This window comes from Centruroides vittatus, unplaced genomic scaffold, assembly GCF_030686945.1.
Source record: "Centruroides vittatus isolate TY-2023 unplaced genomic scaffold, ASM3068694v2 contig_620, whole genome shotgun sequence".
Classification (NCBI taxonomy): Eukaryota; Metazoa; Arthropoda; class Arachnida; order Scorpiones; family Buthidae; genus Centruroides; species Centruroides vittatus.
The window spans coordinates 2,545,878-2,573,248 of record NW_027122381.1 but is presented as its reverse complement, the minus strand read 5'-3'; the positions used below and the strand labels follow the sequence as shown (position 1 = coordinate 2,573,248).

The window sequence follows — 27,371 nt, the reverse complement described above, 5'->3', positions numbered from 1 at the left end:
AATATTAAATTGGGTAAAAAACTTCCATGAAACTGCCAGTGCATGCCACACAGCCAAGAAGACTTTTGAAGTTCTCTGTGAAGCTTTTGGCAACCACATAATTTCCAAAAGTGCTCGTTTCGAATGGCCACCTTGCTCACCTGATTTAACCCCACCAGACCAACTTATGGGGTTATTTGAAGGCGAGAGTGTACTCTGACTGGCCAAGAAGCTTGGAACAATTAAGAGATCAAATTTAAGATGAAATTTCCAGAATTCCTCCAGCAGTTATGAAAAATGTGTTCAATAGCTGGGTGAAACACCTCGAGTCTTGTGTAACCACAAATGGTCGACGTAGTATTTCATAAGTAAAATTGAATAAATTTTGTATCTTGTGTAAAATTTTCAACTTTTTTTTAGCAATTAGTTTGTGAGTTATTCAACTTTGTTTTGAAATCATCAAAACATTGTGAAACACCCTGTATTTATTATATAAGTTTAACTTTATAAAAAACCTGTATATCTCATCTATCTCATCTTAATCACCACGTGATCTCCCCATAGACAATATTCCACAATTGTCGATAGAGATGTTTAAAGTTTAACTTCACTGAAAATAGAATAAGATTCGGTTTCACCCGAAACTGACTTTAAAACAAAAATTCGGTTTGATTGCAAAATCCAATTTTGGTTGGACCTTACTTATCTGTGAAAAATGTAATGATACCAGGATCTAATATCTGAAGAAAAGTATCAATACTGGTATCGATACTGACCAAAAGTATCGAGTACTCTGTACTGAACTCATTTTTTGATTGAATTAAAACATACTCTGTATTGAAGGAAAAGTACCAACACAATATCAGTATGTTGTATTGGTACTTTTAACATTTTTAATATTTTTAACAGTTAATTCATTATTTTCAGTCTTGTATTTAAAAAAAAATAAATACCTTTCCACTGTTCAACAGTATGTTCTCTTTCATCTACTGAATGGTCATAGGGAGCAGGAGCAGGCTAAAATATAAATATTTTATACACTAACTTCTTTCTATACATGTATACAATATTAATAAATTTAATAAAATACTTACAGCATTAACTTCACTCTCATCATACCAGACATTAATGTATGGATGCATAAGAGCTTCGTCGACTGATATCCTTTTCTCGGGATCTATCACTAACATTTTGGACAACAAATCACGCGCTTGACTAGCTGAAAATTTTATTTTTTGAATATCACATTCAATAAACATTATTAACACTTCAATTACAAAAAATACCTTTCAGTCTACTATGTTCTGAACTATCTGCTGGAAATAAAACATCTGGAAATAATTTTTCAAATGTGTAACCAGTATATTTAGGTCTATTTTCAACATAATTTCGAACAGTTGGTTGTAGTCGCTTCATAAAATCCTGTGATGGAGTACCTAACTGTTCAATAATTTTATTCCATTGGTCAATATCTGTTTTATAATTCAAGAATTCAAATAACAAGATTCTTTTATAATAAAAATACTGTAACTGTTTATATATTTAAGTTATATATTATAAGTTGGTTACTCCAGCACTTATGGGGCCAGAGTAATGCCAAATTACTGGATGTTTTTTTGTACTTTTGTAAAATTTGATAATGAGATCTCACATTCCCATGTGCACTGAATATTTTGTATCAGTGCACATGGGAATGTGAGAGCCCAGATTTTATTTAACTATAAAACTTTTGCACAATTATATAAATCGAAAAATAATGCTTAAAAATCTATAATAAATGCAAAGAAAACTATATAAATTTTTCCCAACAATTAATAAAAAGATGGAAAGATACGATTGCATCTTCCATTGGATTCACTTCCTTTCAAAGGTAACATAGCTTCTGAATATGTCACCCAGAACTTACAACCGAAATTCATCTATTGGCCACGACCTGTAACATTACCAAAAAAGAACAATAGAGAAACGAGAAGAACCCCAAGATAAAAGGGATGATCGTGGTCCATTGTTATTGAAAGTTTGCCCTCTCCCCGGAGTTGCACTAGAGCTCGGTTATCTTACTGACACCGAAGATTTCTTACCTAAGTGACTTCCCTCCATCTGATGACCCTCATGTCACCTAAACAGTCCATATATCAAGACCTTCCAGAGCCTTCCACTGAAACTTCCAAATCATCAACTCGTCATGTTGGCAATTCAAGTCCTCAACCTGATCGGCAATGAAGCGCATCATCAGATTCTCCACAAGGTATTTATCTGCCTGTGAATCTATGTCAACTCTTGCTGTCAAGATTAGGACTCAAGTGGATAGTTAATATAATATGCTAAGGCTTTAATACAATATACAAGCCTTATAAAATATAATAGATAACCATAATGTTCAACCTTTCAATTGTAAACAGCCTATGTTCAGCCTATTTGTAAATAGCTTATAGTTAAATGGGTACAGTGGGTGATCGGTTAATGAACATAATAATCTGTTTCAAGACTTTGTTTGCTATCCAAATTGTTTGTTAACCGATTATTGATTTACCATAGGTTTCTATGGGAATTTTATTAATTCATTCTGGAGACTCCAAAAAATAAAAAAATATATACTTTCTTACTACATTTATTTATATGTAATAATAAAAATACATATATACACAGTCTTACATTTTTATTAGTCATGGTTTTTCCGTTTGTGGGGGTTAAAAAATCTGTCTAATGTCGATTGCTTTTCTCTCTTCTTCAGGATTTTCCAGAAGTAATTAATAGCATTGTAATTGTAGATATCCCTAAGCCTATTAACCTCAACCTGGATGCCATTCTAAGACCATTGTTCTGACATCCTCCCACTTCAAAAGATCTTTAATAGCAGATACCAGCATTAATCCTCTTTTTCAGAAGAAAACATATCTTGCCGAGTTTCTTGGTGTTCTTCATTCAAGAGTTCTTGACATTCTTCTGTCATCTGATCAATTGCAGGTTTCATTATGAGCTCTTCAATGTTCTTTATTTCTCATATGTGATTTTTGTTACTCCTTTAGCTGCTCGAGTCTTCTTGATTATACAGTATCTTTCTTAGATAAGATTGAACTGTGGCCTACTGTAGACCTGTTTGAGCCATACTGCCCAGCAACGTCAGACATCTTCTGTGCACTCTCTACGTTTGCTATTATACCTTTCGAAAATAAGAACTGACACAAAACTTAACAAGTGCCCGCTCGACAGTCTCACGAATACTATAAAAGAATTGTTTCTGTCAGAAAAATAAAAGGCTGGAATTACAAGGAAGAGTTTCAAGGTTCAAGATAATACTATTCCGGTCAGTATATATCGGGTTTAGCGTCAATGTTGACGTCTCCTGTGCTCTGAAAAGTTTCAAATTGTTGCCCGAAGACAAGAGAAGACCAATCGGTATTCATTATTTTATGTCGCTTCTTCTCGTGTTTGTTTTGTAAGGCGTTCGTTGTCTGAACATAAAAATCTTTTTCGAAAGTGTTTGTTATCCGATTTGTTCATTAACAAATCACCCACTGTATTTGTTATTGTTAATCTTTTGTGTTTGGTGCACTTCCTTTAAAACACGCTGTCTCTAGTATTACCTCCATCCTGAATCCAACCATGTAAATATGTGACCACTCGTGCAAGAATGCTATCACTATTGCGATTTCTATGCCACTTAAGACATAGTCATCCTGACATGATGCCGATCCTTTGGTCACAGGAATATGCTTCTAATTTGTGCATGCATGTTCATTAATCAGTCTAAAGATGATAAGGAGCATAACTATACTGTGTTAAGATTAATCGAAAAACTTGCAAAACATTAAATAACATGCTATTGCACAAAATCAATCTCCACATTTTTTACTTTTGCTTCAATCTCTGCCTGTGGTCTTTAGTACACCTTTGTTTAAATATGTGCACCACATGTTCAAACAAATTCTGATTCACAGAATACCTGACAAACAGTGTGTTACCATACTCCACTCCAAATATTATATAATACTTAATACACATAATATCAGACAGCATTAAAATCCTTTTTTATAACACAAGTACAGGGTGTCTCATAAATCTGTAGTTTAAAAATTCATAAAAGTTGAAAGAATTGGTATATTTGAATGCGATTTGCATAAAAGTTATTCTCACAAAAGAGGATTTTTTTAGAGGGTAAAGAAAAAGAAAATAGTTCAAATTTTTGTTGATAGAGGGTGCTGAATGCAAGAAAAATCACTGGAATTGTGCAAATCTGAGTCTTATAAAATGCAGGGTGTATGATTAACAGCTCATTTCTGAATTTTCCTGTTACTGGCACTGACATACGGTTTTCATTATGATGTTGACATTGGTGGATAAAGCATTATTGGTGAAGTTGTTTTATCTCAGCCACGAATCGCCGGCTGAAACTTTACGAAGGTTTAGGACACAGAAGAGAATGAAGAAAGGTTCAGGTCCAATCACTCCTGCTGGATAGGTTTCCATTTGTGAAGCCACATCAGAGGTACGGACCTCTGATGAACATAGTGCACCACTGCGTGGGCGATTACACAAACTTCCTGTTTCTTCAAAATGTCGTATTAGGGAAACCTTGATGGCATAACTACTAGGGTGATTAAACACGTGTTTGAGGCCAATCCTACAGCATTTGTTATTCTCTTTAATATCTGCTTGAACACTGGCCTCTTTCCTACTCAGTGGAAAAAGGATAGTGTTAAATTGATTCCCAAACCCACCAGCACTAACACTTACAAAAAATACAGGCCAATCTAACTTCTCCCAACTCTGGGAAAAGTGTTAGATGGTCTAATGATTAATAGCATCACTTGTCATCTATGCAAGCATAGAGTCCCGCATCAGAATCAGTTCAGTTTCTATAAAAACAGAGATACTGTGGATGCCATCCACCAGGTTGTTAATTACATCCACCAGGCTAAGCTTAATAATCAGCATACAGCAATAATCACTATGAACTTTAGAGGCATTTTAGATCATGCCTGGTGGCCTTCTATCCTGCACATATTACATGCTCATCACTGCCCTCAAAATCTTCACAAACTTCTTCAATCCTATCTTAGCAACAGGATTATAGGTGTTTATACAACATAAAATACAGTAATATAATCATACTTATCACTTGAGGCTATCTTCAGGAATCCAGGTCTTTGTAACATAGCCTATAACTCTATCCTGCATTTAAACGACATCTTGCCTCCTGGCTGCCACATACAGAACTATGCGGACGACACAATTATCCTAGCTTCACACAGGAACAGTGAATGCTTATAGAACATATGCAACAACATTCTCAATAACATTCACCCGTGGAGTATTAAACATAGGCAACCCATTAACACAGAGAAATGCAAAAGCATGATAGTTGGTAGGAATGCACCATTTGTCAAGAAGCTTAACCTTCGAATAGGTGCTCACAGAATAAAGCAAACAATGGAAATTAAATATTTAGGCATTATTCTTGATGAGTAACTTAACTTCACACCCCACATCAAATACATCACAAACAAAGCTAAAAAGATGGCCAACGCCCTCATTAGTATTGCTAGGAACACATGGGATCTTTGTCCTGATGCTACTAAGCTTATTTACAGGGGTGCAATTCAGCCAGCACTCTATGCTGTACAGGTCTGGGGCCACGTGTCGATAACTGTAAAAAACTGTTATCTGTTCAAAGGATTACAGCTTTCTGCATTTATAAGGCTTATAGGACTGCACCCACTAGTGCCCTTTTGGTAATGTCAAGATTGACCCCTATCAACTTAGAAATGAAATGCATTATTTGGCAGGAAAGTCTCGTCACCTTACCCTGGCAAGATTATAGTGACTTAGATTCATTTTTTTCGTCCGATGGTTGTTTTAATTTTAATTAATATTTGGAGGCAAAGTTTGCCCATCAGGGACCACCATTTATTAATTCTGTGTTCCAGACAGACAATACAATCTCGGTGACCGACCTTCCTTTTTACACTACTAGCCGCCAAAATGCTAAAAAGTCCTTTTAAAAAACACTTGCCGGAAGATCAGTCGCCGAGATTGTATTGTCTGTCTGGAACACAGAATTAGTAAATGGTAGTCCCAGCATGGGCAAACTTTGTCTCCAAATATTAATTAAAAGTGACTTAGATGTCGACAAAATGATTAGAGTAGGTAAGATTCCCCCCCCCAGTTTGATCTTGATCGATGATATCAAAAAATTCAGCATTACCACTATTACCACCCCTCCCATCAGCTTGCCTCTGTCATTTACTTTGAAGATCCAGGTGACCATCCCAAGTTTAGGATTTACACTGACGGTTCCAAGATAGGTGACGAAGTGGGTGCCACTTTTGTAGTTTACTCCGACTTAGGCCGCGAGCTTCACAATGCTTTTTTTTGTGTCGGTACACACTGCTTAATAGCACAGGCAGAAACTTTAGCTATTTATATGAGCTTAATTCACATTAGGCATAGGAAGGACAAAAGACACTAGTTACACTATTGCATTTATTCTGTCAGTAGGGTAGCTTACACAGGATTATGACGTTTGATAGCCACTTAAAACTCTTCCATCTCATACACCACATCTTCAGACACTGACACAACAACATAAGAATAGATTTCAAATGGGTCAGGTGGGGTTTCTAGGCTACGAGACCACTGACCGTCTTCCCAAACAAGCTGCAAAGTCTTCAGTCACTAGTACTTTCAGTTACATTCCTACCTTGTATATCAACAATCACGTCAAGAAGTGAATCTTCATTCTCTGGCAAGACAGCTGGGACCGTGACACCATTGGTACACTCACCTACACTTTCATTCCCAAGGTTGACGTTACTGTGACTCTTTGCCACTTTTACCCTGGTTACGCCTTCACTTGGCTACTTACAGGACACAGCAACTTGAAGCAATACTTGCATAGATTTAACTTTGGGGACAATCCGCAATGCCATTGTGGTATTCAGGAGGACCAAACACCACTTCACTTAGTTTTTTGCTGCAATAGGTACAATCACATTAGATAGTTTAATGAGAGCTGCTATTCTTGAAGGGTACAACTTGCCTTGCAATCTGCACCAACTCATTCACACGCATACAGTGTTCCATCATCTACTCACATTCATTTCCCTTAGTGAGGCTCTAGAGAGCACTCACTCTGAGGGCATGGATGGCAATTAGCTTTCCCTTGCTTTGTTTCAGCTGTTAATATATAGCTGTCTTTCAACTTTGTATTTAATTCTTATTTTCCATCTTCTTTTTCAGTCTAAATTCATTTAGTTTAAGTTGGTCCTAGTTGTAAGTTAGATTAGGGACTCTTAGCTTGGTTTCTGGTTAGGTTATGCTAGGTTAGGTTAAATTAGATTCAAATTTGCAAGCTTTCGTCATCTCGTTAGGTTTGTCCTAGGTTATGGTAGGGTAGATTAGTTAGTGAGTAAGTTAATGTTTTAAAAAAAATTTGGGTCTTGCTTCTTTGTCTTTTGTCGATCCATTTGTCTCGTCTACTTTGTCACCGTGTTTGTTTGTTTCTCCCGTTGTCTGTCTAGCTGTTAAGTAGTATTAAGAATTGCACTTGCATTCAGTTTTATTAGTATGAAGTAGATATAAGTCTTCCTATTAACAGCCACTTGGCACTAACTTCAACACTTAGCTATTTGTGGCAGCACTCAATCATTGGTGTTCACAATTTGTGGCTACACTCAGGTTTTCTTTTAGACCTTTCGGAGAACTATGGCTTTGCAGCCTAAAAACTGCAAGCCAACTTTAAACATAGAAAGTACTGTAGCCATATGTATGCATTTCAGAGGGATCCTATCTTTCTCTAGTGTCTATCTCCTCTCCTTCCTTCTTCACCCCCCTTTCCCTTACCCTCTTTTCCACAAGCTAAACACCTTGTGTACGGCTGAAGTCTTTCTTGTATGTATGTATATGCTGTCTGCTAACAAGAAAATATCAGTTAATAATTCTTTCTTACACGAAAAACCTTGACAATCCAGTGTTTTTATATACAACTGCTAACGTTTTCAACCCCTTCGGGGTCTTCATCAGGCACAGCACAAAGGTAGTTTCAAATGCCCGTGAATGGAACCAAGAAACCAAAGCGAGTTCTATTCCAATTTTTGAAATCAAAGAAATTGGAAGATAAAAATGGAACATTATGCACGAGCTATTATCTATTATCTACGCCTGCATACTATGTACGTTCACCGCTCTTTAAATTTAAAACAATTAATGCAATATTAAGTTATTTGTGGGTGTGGGATTCCCTCATAGTAAAATTTCCATGCTTGCAAGATGTTGATTGCATCCTTGTAGTTGATGCACGTGTTGTGCAAACCCGCTTTATATATCTCTAGGGTCTCCAGCGTTCTGAGTTGGTCCGTGTGTTGTGACATTCTGATTATACGGGCGTTTTTGAGGTCGGCAGTGATTCCCTGCTGTGTGGCATACGTTGCCAGTGTGGTAGATAGTTTATTATTGGCAATGTCGTACCTGTGCTCTCGGAGTCGCTGATGGAGGGAGCGTTTGGTCGAACCCACGTAGACCAGACTTCTATTAAATCTGTCATCCCACAGGGGAACCTCATATACGCCCGGTGCGTGTTTCATGTCCAAATTAGTCGGTTAATAAAACAATTCTACCAAACAGACTTATAACAAATTCTCATATGACAGTTCAATCTTTAATTTCATTCAAATAATTTGATTTACAACACAAAAAACTGGAACCAATTTAAAAATATAGCTGCATTTCCAATTATGCAGCTACAATACACATTTAGATAAGCATAATATATCAATTAAATAACTCTAGGATGATGAATACAAACGCAAATTTTGTATCCTAAACATACGACATAATTAATGCATGATCATGCAATATTTTAAATAAGTATATCATATGCAAACAAATTTATTTAAAGATAAAACATTACAGATATTGTTAAGCTATAATTTTAAATAAATTACTCAAATGCTTAAATATTAATTACAGTATTTACTCTCATATAAGACGAGATTTTTACTCATTTATCACGGCTTCAAATTCCTAGGTCATCCTATATGCACGAATGAAAGATGTTTTGCTTTTCGGCAAAAAATTTTTGTAAATTGTGTATTTGCATTTTGTACTGGATGCTTACCTTCTTGTATTTAAAAACAAGTATTTTTTCTGGGTTGTTTGAATCGTTCTTGTATATCAGGGATGGGCAACCTTTTTCTACGTAAGGGCCGCACTTCAAAACTTTTGAACCGATGCAGGCCGCACACAAGAGAAAAGAGGGGGGAACTGTCGGTAAATCACAATTCTTTATTTATATATAATTATAAATTAGCATATGTATACTTAATATAGCTTCTGGCACTGATCTGAACATAATATATTGGAAATATTTGGTTAAATATTAGTCACTGCTAGTTTTAAATTAGTTTTGATGTGTCTGTTAGCCGGTTTCTTGTTTTAATTTTTACTAAATTCATTGCAAAAAAACTATTCACAAACATAAGTTGTAGAAAATAACGTTTGGTTTTTGTCCAATACTTCCTTAAGCTGGGAAATTGATATATTTATTTATATTTTATGCCATGCGGGCCACAAAAAATATTACTGCAGGTCACACATGCCCGAGGGCTGCAGGTTGCCCATCCCTGTTGTATATTGTCAGGAATAAAGATACATAGCAATAGGAAAAGCAAAGCTTTTGAATTGAATTCCAGATTGAAATTCCAAAATCACATGGGAGCACGATATAAGTTTTAATCCATTCCCACGTAAAAAGAGATGATTATTCGGAAATCAGAATTCAAAGAAACTCATAAGTGTAACAGATAGAGAGTGGATTTGACTGTTATGAATTGGCAAAAAAGGTTCCCGATTGTCCAGCTTTACATGAACAAATTATGTTGTCGATTTTACAAAATTTTTCCTTCAAGTTTAAAATGCTAGTAATTTTTGCATGACAATGTGTGCATTTATGTTCATTTGATGTTTTACTTATGATTAAATGAAATAAAATTAGAATTGTATTAATAAATCTAATTTTCTTTATTTTGATCTTTAAAGTCACACCTTGTCCTATATACAAGGTTGTCTTATATTTGAGTAAATACAATATTTATTGTATTAGATAAGGAACAAGTAAAACAGCAAAGCAATTTTTGGAATGAGACTATGTCTTGGAGAGTGTGAGCAACACATGTGCAAATGTCGCACTCAGGCCTGTTTGTAGAAACAGTCTCAGCATTTTGTGTTTTATTTTGACCCGGTTCTCACTCCCCTGACTACCTACAAGTCTGATTTATTTTGTGTGTGCATGATTTGGGTACCAAATACTCTACGCCAAATTGCAACTCCTGACATGTACTCCTTCATACCTCTAAGGTGTGCAGTAGTTGACAGCAGCGGTTTTTTATAGATGAGACATAGTCTTGTCAATAAATGGCAATTTTTTATGGCTAAAATTTTTAAAATTAAGTTATTTTTATATTTACATATTCAGCTCATTTATTATATTAAACTGATGTTACAAGTATTATATGCTTTCATGTACTCATTTATATATATATATATATATATATATATGTGTGTGTGTGTGTGTGTGTGTGTGTGTGTACACACAGAACACACACACACACACACAAACACAAAAGGATACGGTCTGTTTCCAGGAAACAAAACAGCTCCTCTAATCATTTCTCCCATAATACATCCAACTGACCAGATGTCAACTATTAAAATTGAAAAATTGGAATCTTATGAATAACAATATAAATACAATAATAAGAATACGAAGGATAATTTAACACCAAGTGACAGATTAAACAATTATTTAAAATAAAAAGATCAATGCACCTTAAAGCTGGCATGCAATAGTAAATCAAATTCAGCATGTGGAATGATAGTAAGAATATGAAAAATTCATTACAATATCACAGCACAAGGATATATCATTGAAGAACAGTTTCATCACAATATTGCATATTAGTAGTTGTAGAACCATCTATTGACATTGCTCAGTTTATGTTAATTGCCAGACTATTTGCCATTTTCTGATGTAACATTTCTTTAATAATGTATCCTTATCCTGTAATAGAGTAATAATTTCTTTTTTATATTATCATTCCACGTTCTATATTTGATTGCTATGAAATGCTGATTTTAAGGTGTGTCAATTTTTTTGCAATGGTGAGATTCTGTAATAGTAAATTATGATTATTTAGAATTACTTTAAAATTTTGTTAAAGATTATTTTCATTCATTAAAAATAACTATCAAATTATTGTAAAATGTTGAATTACAACCTAAGTAACAATTATAAATCAAATTATTCTTATTAGTTATAACAACGTAACTAGTAAATAGCATAAAGTCTAATAAATTATTGTAATAAACTATACCTCAGTTTTTAATAAGCAACCATATCTGACAGCTAAATTGTTTTAGGAATTAATCTGAAAATAATTTGGCTTTTAGATTTTATTTATTTATTACATTAACAGTTGGAAATGTAGTAAGACAGCAGACTTCCTCCCCATTAAACAGCAAAACCCTTAACAAAAAAAACAATAAAATATGAGAAAAATATACTGCATAATACAGTTGTCATTTTTAATGTCATTAAGCATAAAATGACAAAGACGTATAAATGGTGCTCACAGTCGGGGTTGGATCTACATAGAGACTAATAGGGCTTAAGCCCTGGGCCCCCAAGTGTCAAAATGGACCCACAAAAATTGAATTATCATCATAAATTTTTAATACTTTTTCATTAACAATGAGCACTTATTGTATAGTAAAAAATAGTTAATATTAATAATATAATAATAATGATAATTTATAGTATTATTTGTTTTATTGTAATCAATGTAACGTAACAAGTCAGGTCACCATTTCAATAAGTCCTAGGCCCTAAAAAACCTAGATCCACCCCTGTTCACAGTATTTTGAATATATATTCAATATATTGTAGAGCATTGTTCATAAATTGAGAATGGTTTCTGAAGTTTCATAGTTTTAAGATTTAAGTTATTTCAACAATCCAGATGAAATTGATTCATCTTTGATTACAACAAATCAAACAGTCTATTGTGTGAACTTTGAAATTTGAATTAATGTATCACAGATAGTTTTAAAAATTTTTTTAAAGTTGAAATCTGATTTTTAAAAATCTGTTTGTTTGATACAGAATTATCTCTCATAAATTTTTGTATAATGTCCTTAAAAAATAAACTGAATCAGTGAAATTCTATAATAAGTACTGTACATTACACAAAAATTTATAAGTGATAAATCTGTATCAAACAAACAATTTTTAAAAATCTGATTTCAACCTTAAAAAACTTTGACATCTGAATAAAGTATATTGTATAAAAACACTTCTACATAAACTGAAACTAACTTTGCTTGAACAACACCTGAAACATGTTATCGAAAGTTGTCAAAAGCTTGGCAATCACTGGTGGATAACCTGATAATGGTAATTGGGCGATTTGTGGATAACCCGGTCGGCAATCATACAATATACTCAACATCTTCTGTGGCAGTATATCTTGAGATTTTTTCCTTACATTACGTTTTTTTCTTTTTTTTTTTTGTTTACCCCTTGTATTTCCAATCTATTGTGTGAACTTAAAATTTTAATTAATGTATCACAGTTAGCTTTGAAAAGTTTTTAAAGTTGAAATCAGATTTTTAAAAATCCTTTTGTTTGATACAGAATTTAACTAGATAAGTAAAATCGTGCAGGGAGATTCTATCTTTCTGCTTGGTATTCAAAATTTGGACTGTCTTATTTCTTTGCATAACTTCAACTTTGGACTTGCCTCCCTTGCAATCCAATTGAGGAGGACCAGTCAGACAAGTTTTGGAGTAGTAGTCCCAGGAAGTAGAGGAGGAGAAACTTTACTTTTGGATGAGAGACGAGCCAGGTCAGATGTGAGATCCCCTCTTAGAAAGAGAAGACTTATGCAGGCAAGAGAAGAAGGTTGTCAAAAGAAATCACATGGCATTAAGGTTTTGAATACAGACTCTCAAAATCTGTGATATATTTATCACTAGTTAATGTATTCTGCTATATTTCCTGAGCTCACTGTAGAGGGTTGCTGACACTAAAGGAATAAGGAAATGCTTCCTTGGTTAAAACTTAAATAATAATTAAATTTTTGAACTGTAATATTACACTGGAAATACTAACTAAAAAGTATATAAGGCTAATGAATAAACTAATATGTCTCAACCAGCATGATCAAGTAATTAAACTCCAACAAATTGAAATGTGTGACTTTGACCTGTCCATTTTTTAAATGTCACATTACAATTCCTTTTATAGAGAAGATACCACTAGGTATCTGAATACTTTTATCTAAAATTTCTCTATAAAAAGTTGTACTAAAATTGAGCATGAAGAAAATCAAAAAAAGGATATAACAAATTTACCTTGAAAAAACTTTTGAGTACATAAAGACACATACATCTTAATCCACTTCTATTAGTTAATTATAAAAATTGATTTAAATTTAATCATTTTACAGGAAAAATTTAAATACAATAAATAAAAATAAATGATTTGATTAATGAATGATGTAATAAATTGGCTTGCAAAATAGTTTCTCTAGCTCCAGCTAACGTGAGAATGGTTAATTTCCAACCAACAGTAGACTAAACTCAACTATATTGTGGAATTTTAAAATATGAAGTTTGGAAATATATATACCAGTCATCTTGAACTGACGTGTACAATCCTGTGCCAAGAAATTCAACTGGTCAATAATAAACTGGAACAATCCTATTAATTACATTTTGCAGTTTTTGCTTCGTTTCCTCCTTTAGTTTCTTGCAGTTAGATTCTGATCTCGGTTTTATTTTATCACTGTGCTTCTATTGACTGTTTTAAGACTAAATTATGTTATACAAGATATAAGCAATAATAAACAGTTACAATAGAAAGGCAATGAAAAAATTAATTTGTCAAAAATAATTGATATCCCAAAAAACATTTAAGATAAAAAATATTGTGCCAAGTAAAAATTATGACACCTGAAATGAGAGTCAAATTTTTTCTTGGGAGTTTCTCTTTGGTAAAGATAAGCTTGGCACTTTGAAGTCACACCTTATGATTGTCTCTGCACTTTGCATTCTTGTTTAAACAACATAGTAACATTATGGAGCTTTCAAGAACAAATTTCAAAGATATTTGGGTTGCAATTTAAAAAAATTGAAGACCTATAAATTCCCGCTGTCGTCCATCTGTCTGTCTTTCCTTAATCTCAAGAACAAAGTTCAATGAAAGACAGGGTTTCCATATGTGGTGCTCAAGGGCAGGAGGCCCTGATTAACTAAATGCGAACTTTCGACAAATACTGGAAGTCGTGTTATTTTGATTCAAAAATTTCCCCCTGAAAGGATAGACAGGTGACCAACACAACTTGATTGCTAACAGGAAATGTATGATGTACAGGGTCAAGTCGCTATTAAGTTGGAGAACAAATATTTTAAATTAAATAAATTAAAAATATGATTAAAAATTGAAGCCCAGCATTGTGACAATGTCACAATAAATAATAGCTCTTCTTTGTTTTAAAATTTAATAGTGATTAAGCTTTTATATCAGCTTCTAGTCGGAGGACTTATCATACATTTTGAAATGTTTTCACTTGGACACCAAAAGACCTTGTTTTGGCTTTTCTATTTTATTAAAATCAGCATTGTATAACAAATGGATAAAAAGTTACATCAAAATATTGAGTTTTATGTAAAAGTTTCTTAAATTTTTACAGTATTATAGTACAACATTTATTTCAAAAACAAAATAGTTTATTGAAGAAAATAATTGCCATTACATTCCAGTACCTTTTCCATTGATTGAACAGGTCATGGATTCCTACTGAATAAAACTTGGTTGTTTTGACTCTCTGCAAGTGCTATTTATCTCATCATCATCAGCAAACTGCTTTCCATCTTCCAGTGTGCATGGAGAAGAAGAGACAGTAGTTGGATGGTGCAATGTCTAGGCTATATGGGAAGTAAGAGAGAACCTCTCAGCTGAAATTAAGAAGTTTCTTGTCAGGTCAACTTTGCAGATTTGGCAGAAGCATGTGTAGTCATGTTGATGTGAAGACAGCACAAAATGTTCATCTGTGGACAAACTATGACGGAGTGGTCACAACCATGTGTCTTGATAACTTCTTGCATGGATTGGCTTCCACAGCTACTGTAGCTTGTCATCCAATAGGATGGAAGACCTTTCTGAGCATGTCTTATCTTTGAATTCATATTGCCCAGCTTTAAATTTACTCCACCAATCATAGATTGTAAACTTAGAGATAATGTTCTTGCCAAATGATTGCACCATATGATAATAAGATTCAGCTGCTTTTATACCAAATTGATAATTGTAAAGTGCACATGTGTAAATTTGGTCATGAGAAAAAATTGGTAAACTTGACACATTTAAAAAGTTGGTATCACCACACAAAATGGCATTTACATACACCACAAGAAACTTCCAGAAACTTTTACACCATGCTAATAATTTCACATCTGTTACAGAAGTTGCCAAAAAAAGTTGATATTTTATAAAAAGAACCCTGGATAGGAAGATATGTGTAAAATCAATGAGATACCATATAGTGTTTCAAATGTTGAAGGGGAATAGGGAAATCACTTGAGAATATAGAAAATATGCTCGTATGATGTCCTGTAATGTTGAAAGGAATTCTAGTCAGTACAAAATTCTTTTTAGACAGAACAGAGACATTCAAATTTAATTTAAAGCAAACTTTTGTATCTTACTGCTAGGGTAGCAGGCATTAAAACCTTTGTAGTCACTTACCTGAAAACCACTTCCAGAACAAAAATATTTTACATGTAATGTGTTGTATATTATCCAATTTTAAATAAATATATTCTGGATTTTATTTAAATATATATTTATATATTTCATCTTGCTTTTTTACATAACTATCAAGGATAAAGTATTTTTCTAACAATAAAGTGTTAATCACTATAAAACTCACAAACCTTATTGTGCTTTGCATTTAGTTATGAAAACTGTTATTCAGTAAAGTTTTTGGCCCACACCTAGGATCTTCCTCAGATAGATATCTGTTTGTTATAATGTTTCCAATATATTAATGCATTGGAAATACAGGGTGTCTGAGAAAGATCTTTATCATTCTAAACATTAATAATAAAAATAGTAACAGGTGAAATGAAATGAAGTTTGCTGCAAAAGAATGAAGACATCTAAGAGTTTTTTCTGGTATCAATTGCCTGAGGTAGATGGATTGATCGGTTGTGGAGGACCCATATCTTAAATTCCGCAATCACCCGACATAACTCCACTGGATTTTTTTTTTGGGTTATGTTAAAGACAGGGTTTATCAAACACCTGTTTCTGATATATCCGTTTTAAAGGAAAGGATACAATTAGCAATCCTCACTGTTACACCGCAAATGTTAAAAAAAAACACTTGGAGGGAAATCGAGCAGACTCGCCATTGTTCATGCTACTGTATTAACGGAGCTCACATACTGTATGTGAATTGTATCCTTTCCTTTAAAATGGATATATCAGAAACAGGTGTTTGATAAACCCTGTCTTTAACATAACCCCCAAAAAAGAAATCTGGTGGAGTTATGTCGGGCGATCGCAGAGACCAAGATATGGGTCTTCCACGACCAATCAATCCATCTACCTCAGGCAATTGATACCAGAAAAAACTCTTAGATGTCTTCATTCTTTTGCAGCAAACTTCATTTCATTTCACCTGTTAGTATTTTTATTATTAATGTTTAGAACGATAAAGATCTTTTTCGGACACCCTGTATTATAGCAAACAACACAGGTGTACCTTATTGGATAACAAAAGAAAAATGTTTAAAAAAGAAAACATTTGAAATTTGAATACATTGAAGTCTTATACGCATTCCAAGATAAAATGCTAAAACCGGAAAGGTTCAATTTTTTAGGTAGTTCTATATCTGAGGAAGTTCCTAGGTATGGATCAAAAACATTAGTGTCATAACAGTTTTCACAATTAAATGCAAAGCACAATAAAGCTTGTGAGTTTTATTTATATTATCCAAGCTTTATTAATATGAGACAATAAATGAGTATATGCATAGGAGATAATTGCCCTGAAACAGTAACGAAAGAGAAAATATAGTTTAAAATAAGTACATTCTAGCTATTATTCAAATAAAACCAACAATTTTCTAGTTAACTTTATGCAAAACTGAAATAAAAAATAAGATATCGTAATTAAATTAGAAACTTTAAAACCAATTTACAGTATCATAAATCTTTTCAATTTATATTACAACAACATGCTAAAACTTATGCTGAATAAAATTTATAGTCTAATCTTTTTAACAGTTTATTTCAGATGAAAAACTACAATTTAATAAACATATCAACTAAAGTTTAAATAAATTCATGAAATTTTGCTTCCAGGTCAAAAAATTTTGCAAAAAGTTCTTCCATTTCATTAGAGTTAAACAAATAATATTTAATATTTTTGTTTACCATTTTCTTTATAACCCATTCCTAAGATAACTTCCGGTGCTCGATAATAACGTGTTACTACGTAAGGAGTCATCATGAAAGTCGTTCCTGCAGTTCTGGCGAGTCCAAAATCCAATATCTTTAACGTACAATCAGACTTCACAACAATATTACTAGGTTTTAGGTCCTACAGTAGTTAAAAATATATTTAATAATATAATCACATATATACATATCGTAGTTAAAAAGTTATTAAAGTTATTTTGTAAGTTTTTTAATTAAATCCAACAGATTCAATCTAAAACTAATATCTAGAATTTATAAGAAATTTCATAAAATTTTAATTAAAAAATTTTTGTAGCCTTTTGCATTTTGTAGATACCGTATATCTCGGCAGATAAGACGACATATAAATTTTTGTCGAAGGTTTATAGTTTTAGCATATATCTGTCCTATAAGACGACCCCCAAACTATCAACGGCCTATGAATTTAGTTTAGATCAGTAATCATTATCTGAATAATAATACTGTATAGCGTATATGGAATTGTGTCCTATTTGTAATTTTTCGAATGAACAAATTTTATTTTCTTGCATCTGGTTATTTTTGCAAACACTCGCACTAATTCGGACATTCGGGTAATGACCGTGACTATTCACAAAAACATTGTATGGGCTATTCTATTTTGTGCACATACCCTACTCTCTTCTAGTAAATAATTACAGTTTGTCTGTCTTTTTATAATGGTTTTAATTTATATAAATTTCAATCTAATTTTTTTGTATCTGTCCTATAAGACGACCCCGGATTTTCGGGGCCATTTTTTATTGTTCAACTATTGTCTTATCTGCCGAGATATATAGTAGTTATACATTTGTTCAGTTATATAGTTGAAATGTTTAACATCTGAGATACATACTCTTGTTAACAGTTTTGAAACAACCTGCCTAAGAAGAATGTTTGGCTTTTCATAAAAAAATAAAACACTAAATAAAAAAAATTCTTACAGAAACAAATCACTTCCCGTTAGCATCGACTTTTTTGATTTAAACGCGATGCATTCATTAACACCAGAAGTCTGAGTTTATTTCACAAGTTAATTGTTCTTAGTGTATACCTCCATTACAACTTTAAGTATCAATTGTAGCATTCTAAAATCATCATATCTTGGCTCTTATACTATACAGAGCTATAAATGATAAGGAAGACTAAGTAGGTCAAGAATGTAATTCTTCCAGTATATCAGCTGGATACTATCCCCAACAATCTAACACTGCACATAAAGTTATAAATTTGACAAATAATGGACATCTTTTGCAAAAGAAAATTGCCAATTTCATTTCTAATCATGTTTAATCACTCATTTTTGTTTGCTTTTTAGTAAATAAAAGATAAAGTCATTTTTTATAATCTGTAGATTGCTAATAAACCTGAAAATTTTTATTTTAATTTTGTAAGGAGTCGATTCCAACCAGTTTTATTTTGCTTGGGGATTATTTTTAGTTCGTTTTCTTATTTATTTTGGTGCATTTTATTCCATTAAGGATGGACTATGCACCTCACCCAGACAAAATTGAAAAACTAAAAAAATGAAACTGACCTTACTATGACAACTACCTAGGGCAGGGGTTGACAACATTTTTTCATAAACAGCCATTTTTAGAATTATATTTACCAAAATAATACTTACAGAGCTGCAAGTCAGCAACTTGAATTATAAAATATACATTTTTGAAAATCGAGCCTAAAATGCTTTTTTTTTTGTTAAAATGGGTTTACAGGTATACCTCGGGTTACGTCGTTTTGAGTTAAGTCGTTCTCGATTATACGTTGTTTATCAAAAAAAAAATTATACACAGTAGAGCATCGATTATCCAACCCCCGATTAACCGACCGCGTTCTAGTCGGCAAATTCAAACGTCCGCTAGTGATGTGGCGCTACAATATTTAATTATGTCTTGGCTACTTTAATATTATTTTTGTTAAATTTTTGTATGTTTTAGCTGGCAGCACTGGCTCGACCATGAAAGGGAGGCTAGTATTTAAACCAGGTCTAATACACTATACTAATAATGTATTTTTTCATACTTTTCGGTTATCCGACTTTTCAGTTATCCGACCAACCCCAGTCCCCAATTAAGTCGGATAATCGATGCTCTACTGTATATATATGTAAAAATAAAAATCAAGTTTAAATCATTTTATTCAACTTTACGTCTGTCTGCCACAAATATCGAAGTCATAATATCACTAGAAAAGCGTTAGAAGCACATAAAATCATGATACTATACAATAAATAAGAATAAAAGTATATAAAATCATATTAAAATACGTACATTTACAGTAAATGTTAATACTGTACATCATAAATCCTAGAGAATGAAATATGAAAACATCTGTGACTCTGTGTTGTCCTCTTATTTAGCGGTCATTATTGGTAAATTTAACATAAATTAGTTTATTTTCTACTATTGCAAAGTAATTTTAATAACTGTATTTGTTATTTAACCTTACAAAATAATTTTATTTTATAATGTCTTAGAGGAAACGACATTCACAAATAAAGAGTCTGCAATGTACTGTAAACATCACCAAATTGTAAACATGTACTGTACATTTACATGTATATGTACTGTACATATATTCGTAAAATTTAGATAAATTTTAGTTCTTAATATAGTACAGAAAAGAAGTAAGTTATTTGTAAGCTCAAAATAGATTCTTATTAACTATATATTATTAAAAATGCATTAATAAATAAAATACAAAACTGGGAATGGTTATTTGTGGTTTAGCCTAGTGACAAGTAAATTCGACTTAAGTCGCCTCTTTTGGAACCAATTACTGACGTAAGATGAGGTATACCTGTATTTGTGTTTTGCTTAAAGGTGCTGTAATAAAATACAGTTCATTTAGGTGTTGCAATTCAATTATTTATTATCAATGTTACAATAGTTGTAATTATAAAATATTATTATTAAAATAAAAAATAAGTGATTTTAAACATTCTTACATATAAATTAACATTTTTCTTTGCAAATCCACACTACCCAACATTGGATTAAAGTTAATTACGTACCTCAAAGCCTGTTACCAGTGTGAAATTAACATCAAAAAACAAAAAAATAGATTTTCACAAATGTTTTCAAACCTCCAATGGTTCTTCTTTAGGCAGCGATGAATTTACGTTAAAATGCCATTAAACAAGGACATTATTTGAAATTTGAATATATGTTACCCGATGACGTCTCATTAGGCATGCACGCTATAGACTGTAGCAATTGACAAGAAGTTATAGTTCTTTGTCCATTAGTGCTTGCCATGGTATGGACAGATTTAATTCCCTTCTGTGGTTGATTCAGCTATTGTTAAGGCTGGATTTGTAGATATATAAGGCCTCCAACCACCTTAGATGTTCCGTGTGTGGTGAGGTGAAGATAATTCTCGCCTGGCTAAAATCTGGCTCTATGTCGGTATCACTGGCGTAAGTGGGAAGCGCAGTGGTGTTCCTGGCATGCTGTATGTCCGCAATGTGATCTTTCATTCACGAGCATATATATTTGTAACACATCCCAACAGAAGTAGTTGATTTCTATTTGTTATTAATGTTGTCGCTATATATATTCTAAAGTTTTATTTTTATTTTTAATGTTAATATTAACAGACAGTTGTGAATTACGTACCTCTAAAAACCTGTTAGCGGTGAGTATTTAATCATCCAAAGAACGAAAAAATTAGATTTGACGAACGTTTTCAAACCTTCCAAGGTTCTTCTTCAGGTCGTGACGAATTTCCGTTAAAATGTCGTTGAGATCAAATATTACCTGAAATTCGAATACGTAAAACTCCATGAAGTTCTACAAAGCATGCGCACTAGATACGTAGTGTTGAATACTCACCGGTAACAGGTTTTTAGAGGTATGTAATTGACTATCTTCCAGTGTTGAGTAAGGGAAGTTATGACACAGTTGTGATTTTTATACTTGTTGTAATATTTAATCATTAACACATAGATGGGAATTTTTGTATTTGTTTGAATACTTAATCGTTCCAGCAATTTTAAAATTTAAAATTGCTCTTTAAGCATTCCAAATTTTTGTATAGAATGTTTTGACCCGAAGCAGATCCCAATTAGGATCAAAAAAACTTGTCAAAGTATATTAAAAAAATATATTTGCTGGTTTAATTATAAAGGTTTGTTGGTGTTATTTCTATTTTATTTTTAAAATTGCAAAAAAGATATTCAAACATTTTAATAAAACAATCTTTCACAAAATTGCCATCTGTAAATGGTTTCCCCCAACAAAACTAGTAGTAGTTGTATTATTACTTAATTTTATCCTATTTGAAAATGTACCTTTACTTACATTCATTTTATGTTGAAGTTCTTCTATTGCCTTTCTTCTTCCTCTTAATAAGTCTTTGCAAATGCTTCGTGTTTATTTAAAAAATGCCTTTGTACATTTGATTTTTTGTTATTAGAAAACTTTTCTTGACATATTAAACAAACTAGGAATCCTGTTAAATTTGCAATAACTGCATAGGATTCAATCCAGTCACTTCTAAATTCTCTATTTTCTTCTTTTACTTTTCTCTTTTTTCCAGCCATATTAAATATTACCCTCAAATACTAGAAGTTTTTATTCAATATTTTTATTTTTTATACTATAATATTTAATGAACTAAACACAAGTAAATAAGAACAGTATAAAACTATCATACACCAAGACAACATGATTGTTCACACTGCCCTTTTAAAATTAAATCAAGCAAAAGGTTAAAAGGTATCCACAGGTTATATTTTTAAATGAAACCATGAGGGCCATAGATGAAACTGCCTAAAGATGCTCACGAAAACATGACGACAAAGTGACACCACTCCTTAAGTGCCATCTGGTAAAGTGCTAAATTCTACCTTTGGTAGGTTAGTTTGCATGTTTTTATCAAGGCAATATTTAATTATCGTTATTAAGTTTTGTTCTTATTTTGATAGTGAAGTGATAAGTGATTAGTGAAATTAAAGTCTTTAAAAAAAAATATTAGTAGAGTTTACGAGTTATCTTTTTCTTCTTCTTAAATTTAAAATTTTATTCTGTTGTATGTATATTATTTACTAACTTAAAGAGAGCTACAATTATGCATTAAAAGAGCTGCTTGTGGCTCCAGAGCATCAGGTTGCTGACCCCTGGCCTAGGACAAACTGAATGTGTCATCAACCCAAAAATGACATCTTGGGGGAAACTTCCAAAGTTAAAAAAATTGATCACCCATCCAAATTGTCACCAAAATTTTAAAGAAGAATTATGTGAGGGTGATGACATGACTTGAAAAGAGAATTGCTAGAGTTAAATAAATGTTAATTATAAGTATGCAAATAGGATCAAGTGGGTATATCAATGTAACATCACCATCCCCAGCACATTAAGAAAAGAGATGAGCTGCAAATAAGATGAGGTGAAGCTAAGGATTGAGTGAAGTTAAAAAAAAGTCTTTCAATTTTGATGGCAGATTAGAAGTTTCTTCTGAATGACAGTTAGGCAAGTTAATTGTAAGATTATTTTGTGAATTTCCTGCATAAAGTCCAGTTTCATATTTCTTGTTGATTCAGAAAACGAAAGCCATTGTGTTCAACAGGCCTAAAAAGAGTAACCTCTACCTGAGACCGCCCCACTTGAAAATGAACGGAAGCACCATCAAGGTGGAGCGCACTCTAAAATATCTAGGTGCTATTATTGATTTTAGGCTAGCTTGGGATAGCCACATAGAATATATTACCGGGAAAACAGGACTTATATGTCAGGCATTTGCTCAAGTCGCCAAACGGAACTGGAGCCTCAATTCCAAAGCCATGTCGGTTATCTATGATGGCATTTATGTACACAACCTATGCGTGCGGCACATGGGAGTGGGCTGTCACCAAGGTTCACCCCAGACGTAAACTATACTCCTCACAAAGATGTGCTCTGCTGTTGATCTCAAGAGCTTACCACATGACCAGCAACATCTGTCTACAGGTTCTGTGCAAAAAACCGCCTATCGACCTTGTTATTACCCAGAAGCAACGTTACTGTAAATTGAAGTGGGGAGGTAATATACAGACTGAAACCGAAAACATTGACAACAAAGATATTGAATGGCCATCACCTTTCGGCGATACCCTTCCACCTTTTGAATCCTATCTGGTCACCCATGACAGTACTTCTAGTGCGGACCTAAAAGTTTACACGGATGGGTCATGTCATGACAATGGCGTGGGAAGTAGCTACGTTGTATACAATGAAGATAATGAAGTATACCACCAAAAATTCCGTCTGCACCGCAAGTGCACTTTTTTCAAGCAGAGATGTGGGCCATCAGCAAAGCTGTGGAGCATATCAGCACTAATTATAACAATATGCATGTCTCTATCTTCACCAACTCACTATCTGCACTCAACCTCTTAACTAGCAGAAACCAACATCCAACTGCAGAAAAAATCAGAAGGGATTTACATGCTTCCAGATGCACTTTTGACATTAACTGGATCAGAGCACATCAGGGTGAGCGGGGAAATAAGAGAGCGGATACTCTGGCCAAGGAGGCTGCCACGGACAAATCCCTCTTCATTTCGTATTGCAAACTGAGTCAACGCACACTCTGCAACTTTCTGCGTAAAGAGACTCTTACTCTCTGGCAGCAAAGCTGGGACCAACACGAAGATCATATAACTCACACCTTTATTCCTAACCTCGAGACATTCCTGCAAAATAGTTGGTACACCCCCAACTACTATAATTCTCAAGTATTCACAAATCACGGAAAGTATGCTGCTTATCTGGTCAGGTTTGCCCACGGCACATCACCACTGTGCCCGACTTGCAACGTTGGGGATGGTGCTCTACACTACCTAAATGACTGCATGATATTGAATCAGCATAGACTCGAGTTACAACTCTTACTTCGGGAGCAGGGGGTGGGGTGGCCCTGCGATCCGGCTGACTTCTGGAGGACACAGGAAATTTTCCAGGCTTTCGACAACCTGACTAGAAAGATTAGCCAAATCACACATAACCTCACTTTCCGCTAGGGGTACCGCGAGTGTTCTGTCCTTTTGCGTTGTCCCTATGCGCTGGCACTGTAAGAGCGAAGGCACGCTCGTACAGCCAGCTGGGTTCCTTACTCCTGTTTGTTGATACGGTTTTACCGACACGCACAAAGTTTGTCACGCGGTTAACTGTTACTTCACTCTCAATTCTTTCATTTATGTATGTGAAAATTTATATATCTGTATACCTGTAAATTTACCTGTCTTTATTCCCGGTAGTGCCCAAAGCGGAACCGGGACATGTACTAAAATTGATACCTAATAAACTTAAAATGAATGAATGAATAATGAATGAATTTCGTGTTATTCTTGTGGAGATAGTTCTAAGTTAATTTGAAGTTCTCCAAGTGTTGGGAAAGTTTTTGTATACATCTTGTTTTTGTTTTTGATTAGATGAAGCATCCTTTTACACAGTATTTAAATTTTTTCTAACTTATTTTGTATTGTACATTGATCAGAGACTAATAAATAGATTTTCTTTTTATAAAAACTAAAGTAATTATTTTGTGCTTTTTATATATTAACAGATTCATTCGTAATTTTTTTGCCCCTTTAAAAGTCCTTACCTGGCTCAAACTGACTCTCGTTTTTAGTTTATGTAATGCACGTTAGGTAATTTCTGGGCTTCTGAAAAGTTAAACATTACAATTTTAAACAACTTCAGTACTCCCAAGTTTTATTCCTTTAAGCAAGAGACGAGAAAATTAACATCCAGGCGTTAAACTGTGTACGAATATCGCTATAATTACTAGCGCTTTCGACAAAACTATTTTCGTCTTCGTCAGGTAGAATAACGGTTAAAATCCTTTTTCGAACCAAAAAATTTTTGAAATGAAAAACCGCTTTAGAACTTTGGAACAAAATCAACGATGGAACTGAGCGAGAAGAAATTTAAACATGCGCGCATGGTGACGTAGCGCATGCGCTATAAATTACTGAGATGTGGAACTAGAGGTGTTGCTTTAATCTGTTATATAAGTTGACCCACATAACAGGCAAATCAAGCATGGGAGTGTTGCACGGATTTAGTGCAGCGGTAAGAAAGGCCTCCCAAATAAACACGATGCTCCTGTTATTACAATGCCTGAGCATCACCACCTGGTCCCATAGTGGGGTGTATAGGTGCTGTAACACCATTCTTGCTTTCCGAACACCAACTTTCCATCGGGGCAGGCAAAGGAGATACCGAACTAGCAAGAATGGTGTTACAGCACCTATACACCCCACTATGGGACCAGGTGGTGATGCTCAGGCATTGTAATAACAGGAGCATCGTGTTTATTTGGGAGGCCTTTCTTACCGCTGCACTAAATCCGTGCAACACTCCCATGCTTGATTTGCCTGTTATGTGGGTCAACTTATATAACAGATTAAAGCAACACCTCTAGTTCCACATCTCAGTAATTTATAGCGCATGCGCTACGTCACCATGCGCGCATGTTTAAATTTCTTCTCGCTCAGTTCCATCGTTGATTTTGTTCCAAAGTTCTAAAGCGGTTTTTCATTTCAAAAATTTTTTGGTTCGAAAAAGGATTTTAACCGTTATTCTACCTGACGAAGACGAAAATAGTTTTGTCGAAAGCGCTAGTAATTATAGCGATATTCGTACACAGTTTAACGCCTGGATGTTAATTTTCTCATCTCTTGCTTATTCAGAGATCGGCATGAAGTCCACCATCGTTACAATTTAGTTTTATTCCTTTTTTGAAATCTGCCTCTCCAGTTCAGTTTTTTTTAAAATCAAGAACAGTTCAATATTCTGACATTTTCAGAACAAAGATTATAAAAGTATGCCTGAAAAAATTTTAATGATATCAAGCTATATTTGCATTTTAAATAAAAATTAAACTTCTTTTGTATATCATTTAATTCTGTCAATTATATTAGCAGAATAACTATCACATTGCTATCTCAAATAATACATTTTAATTCCAACATATTTACCGTGTATGATTTATGCAGCTTCCAGGAAAATAAGTTGAAAATTACCTAATTCTTAACTCAAAAGTTTTACAATGATAATTTACTCAATGATTATGGAGAAAAGAACTAAACATATTCAAGATATTTCCATGACAAATGCATAAATTATTAAAAAAATTCAATTTTGGAGTTTTATTTTAGTTAAGAAACCTTTTAGCATTTTAATGTTAAACTTTTTTATATTTTCTTCTTTGTTCTAAATGTTTGACATTATTTCAAATTCTTATAAAAGCAATCAAAATTTATTTATTTTAAATAACACAATGTAAAAATGTTATGAAAGTATTCAAATACAAATTTTTTCAGTTTATTTAAAACTTTATTGCAATTGTGATTAATATAGAATTTGCTAAATTAAAACCATAACTTACTCTATGAATTATTCCAGCAGAATGCAGATGCTTGATGCCACAAAGCATTTGATAAAGAAGATAAGACATACGTTCGTGATCAAGATCCATTTGAATAACTTGGCACAAGTTAGCATCCATTAATTCCATTACCAAATATCTGAAAGAATTTCATTTTTATATACTATTGTTAAAAAAAATAATGAAGTTTATGAAAATTTTTCCAAGTTATAAATGCTAATTCTGTGTATTAAAAAATATCTTCCTATATGTCTTGACTGGTATTACTATGTGGTACGATCCAAAAGTTTGGGGACTGCAGTAATCTATGACAACAAAAGCATGTATTTGAAGTTACAGCGTATGAAATGAATTCTACCAAACCACCTCTACGTGTTCGGGTTAATTTCACCCGTGTCATGCGATTAAACCGCAAGCGCTACTGTTTTTTCCGGAGATAGTTACCTTTGTTCTGCGACGTAATAAAAGCGGAGTT

General features: G+C 33.3%; 1 protein-coding gene across 1 annotated transcript in view; it reads right to left on the bottom strand.

Annotated features, from left to right (window-relative positions):
* Nucleotides 1-27,371, bottom strand: part of LOC136979454 (stress-activated protein kinase JNK-like) — a 119,876-nt gene that overhangs the window by 28,717 nt on the left and 63,788 nt on the right. The window contains 7 exon segments of the mRNA XM_067275465.1: nucleotides 933-996; nucleotides 1,074-1,198; nucleotides 1,266-1,451; nucleotides 10,610-10,616; nucleotides 10,618-10,682; nucleotides 17,480-17,645; nucleotides 26,897-27,035. Of these exon segments, the coding sequence (XP_067131566.1) occupies nucleotides 933-996; nucleotides 1,074-1,198; nucleotides 1,266-1,451; nucleotides 10,610-10,616; nucleotides 10,618-10,682; nucleotides 17,480-17,645; nucleotides 26,897-27,035 (752 nt within the window).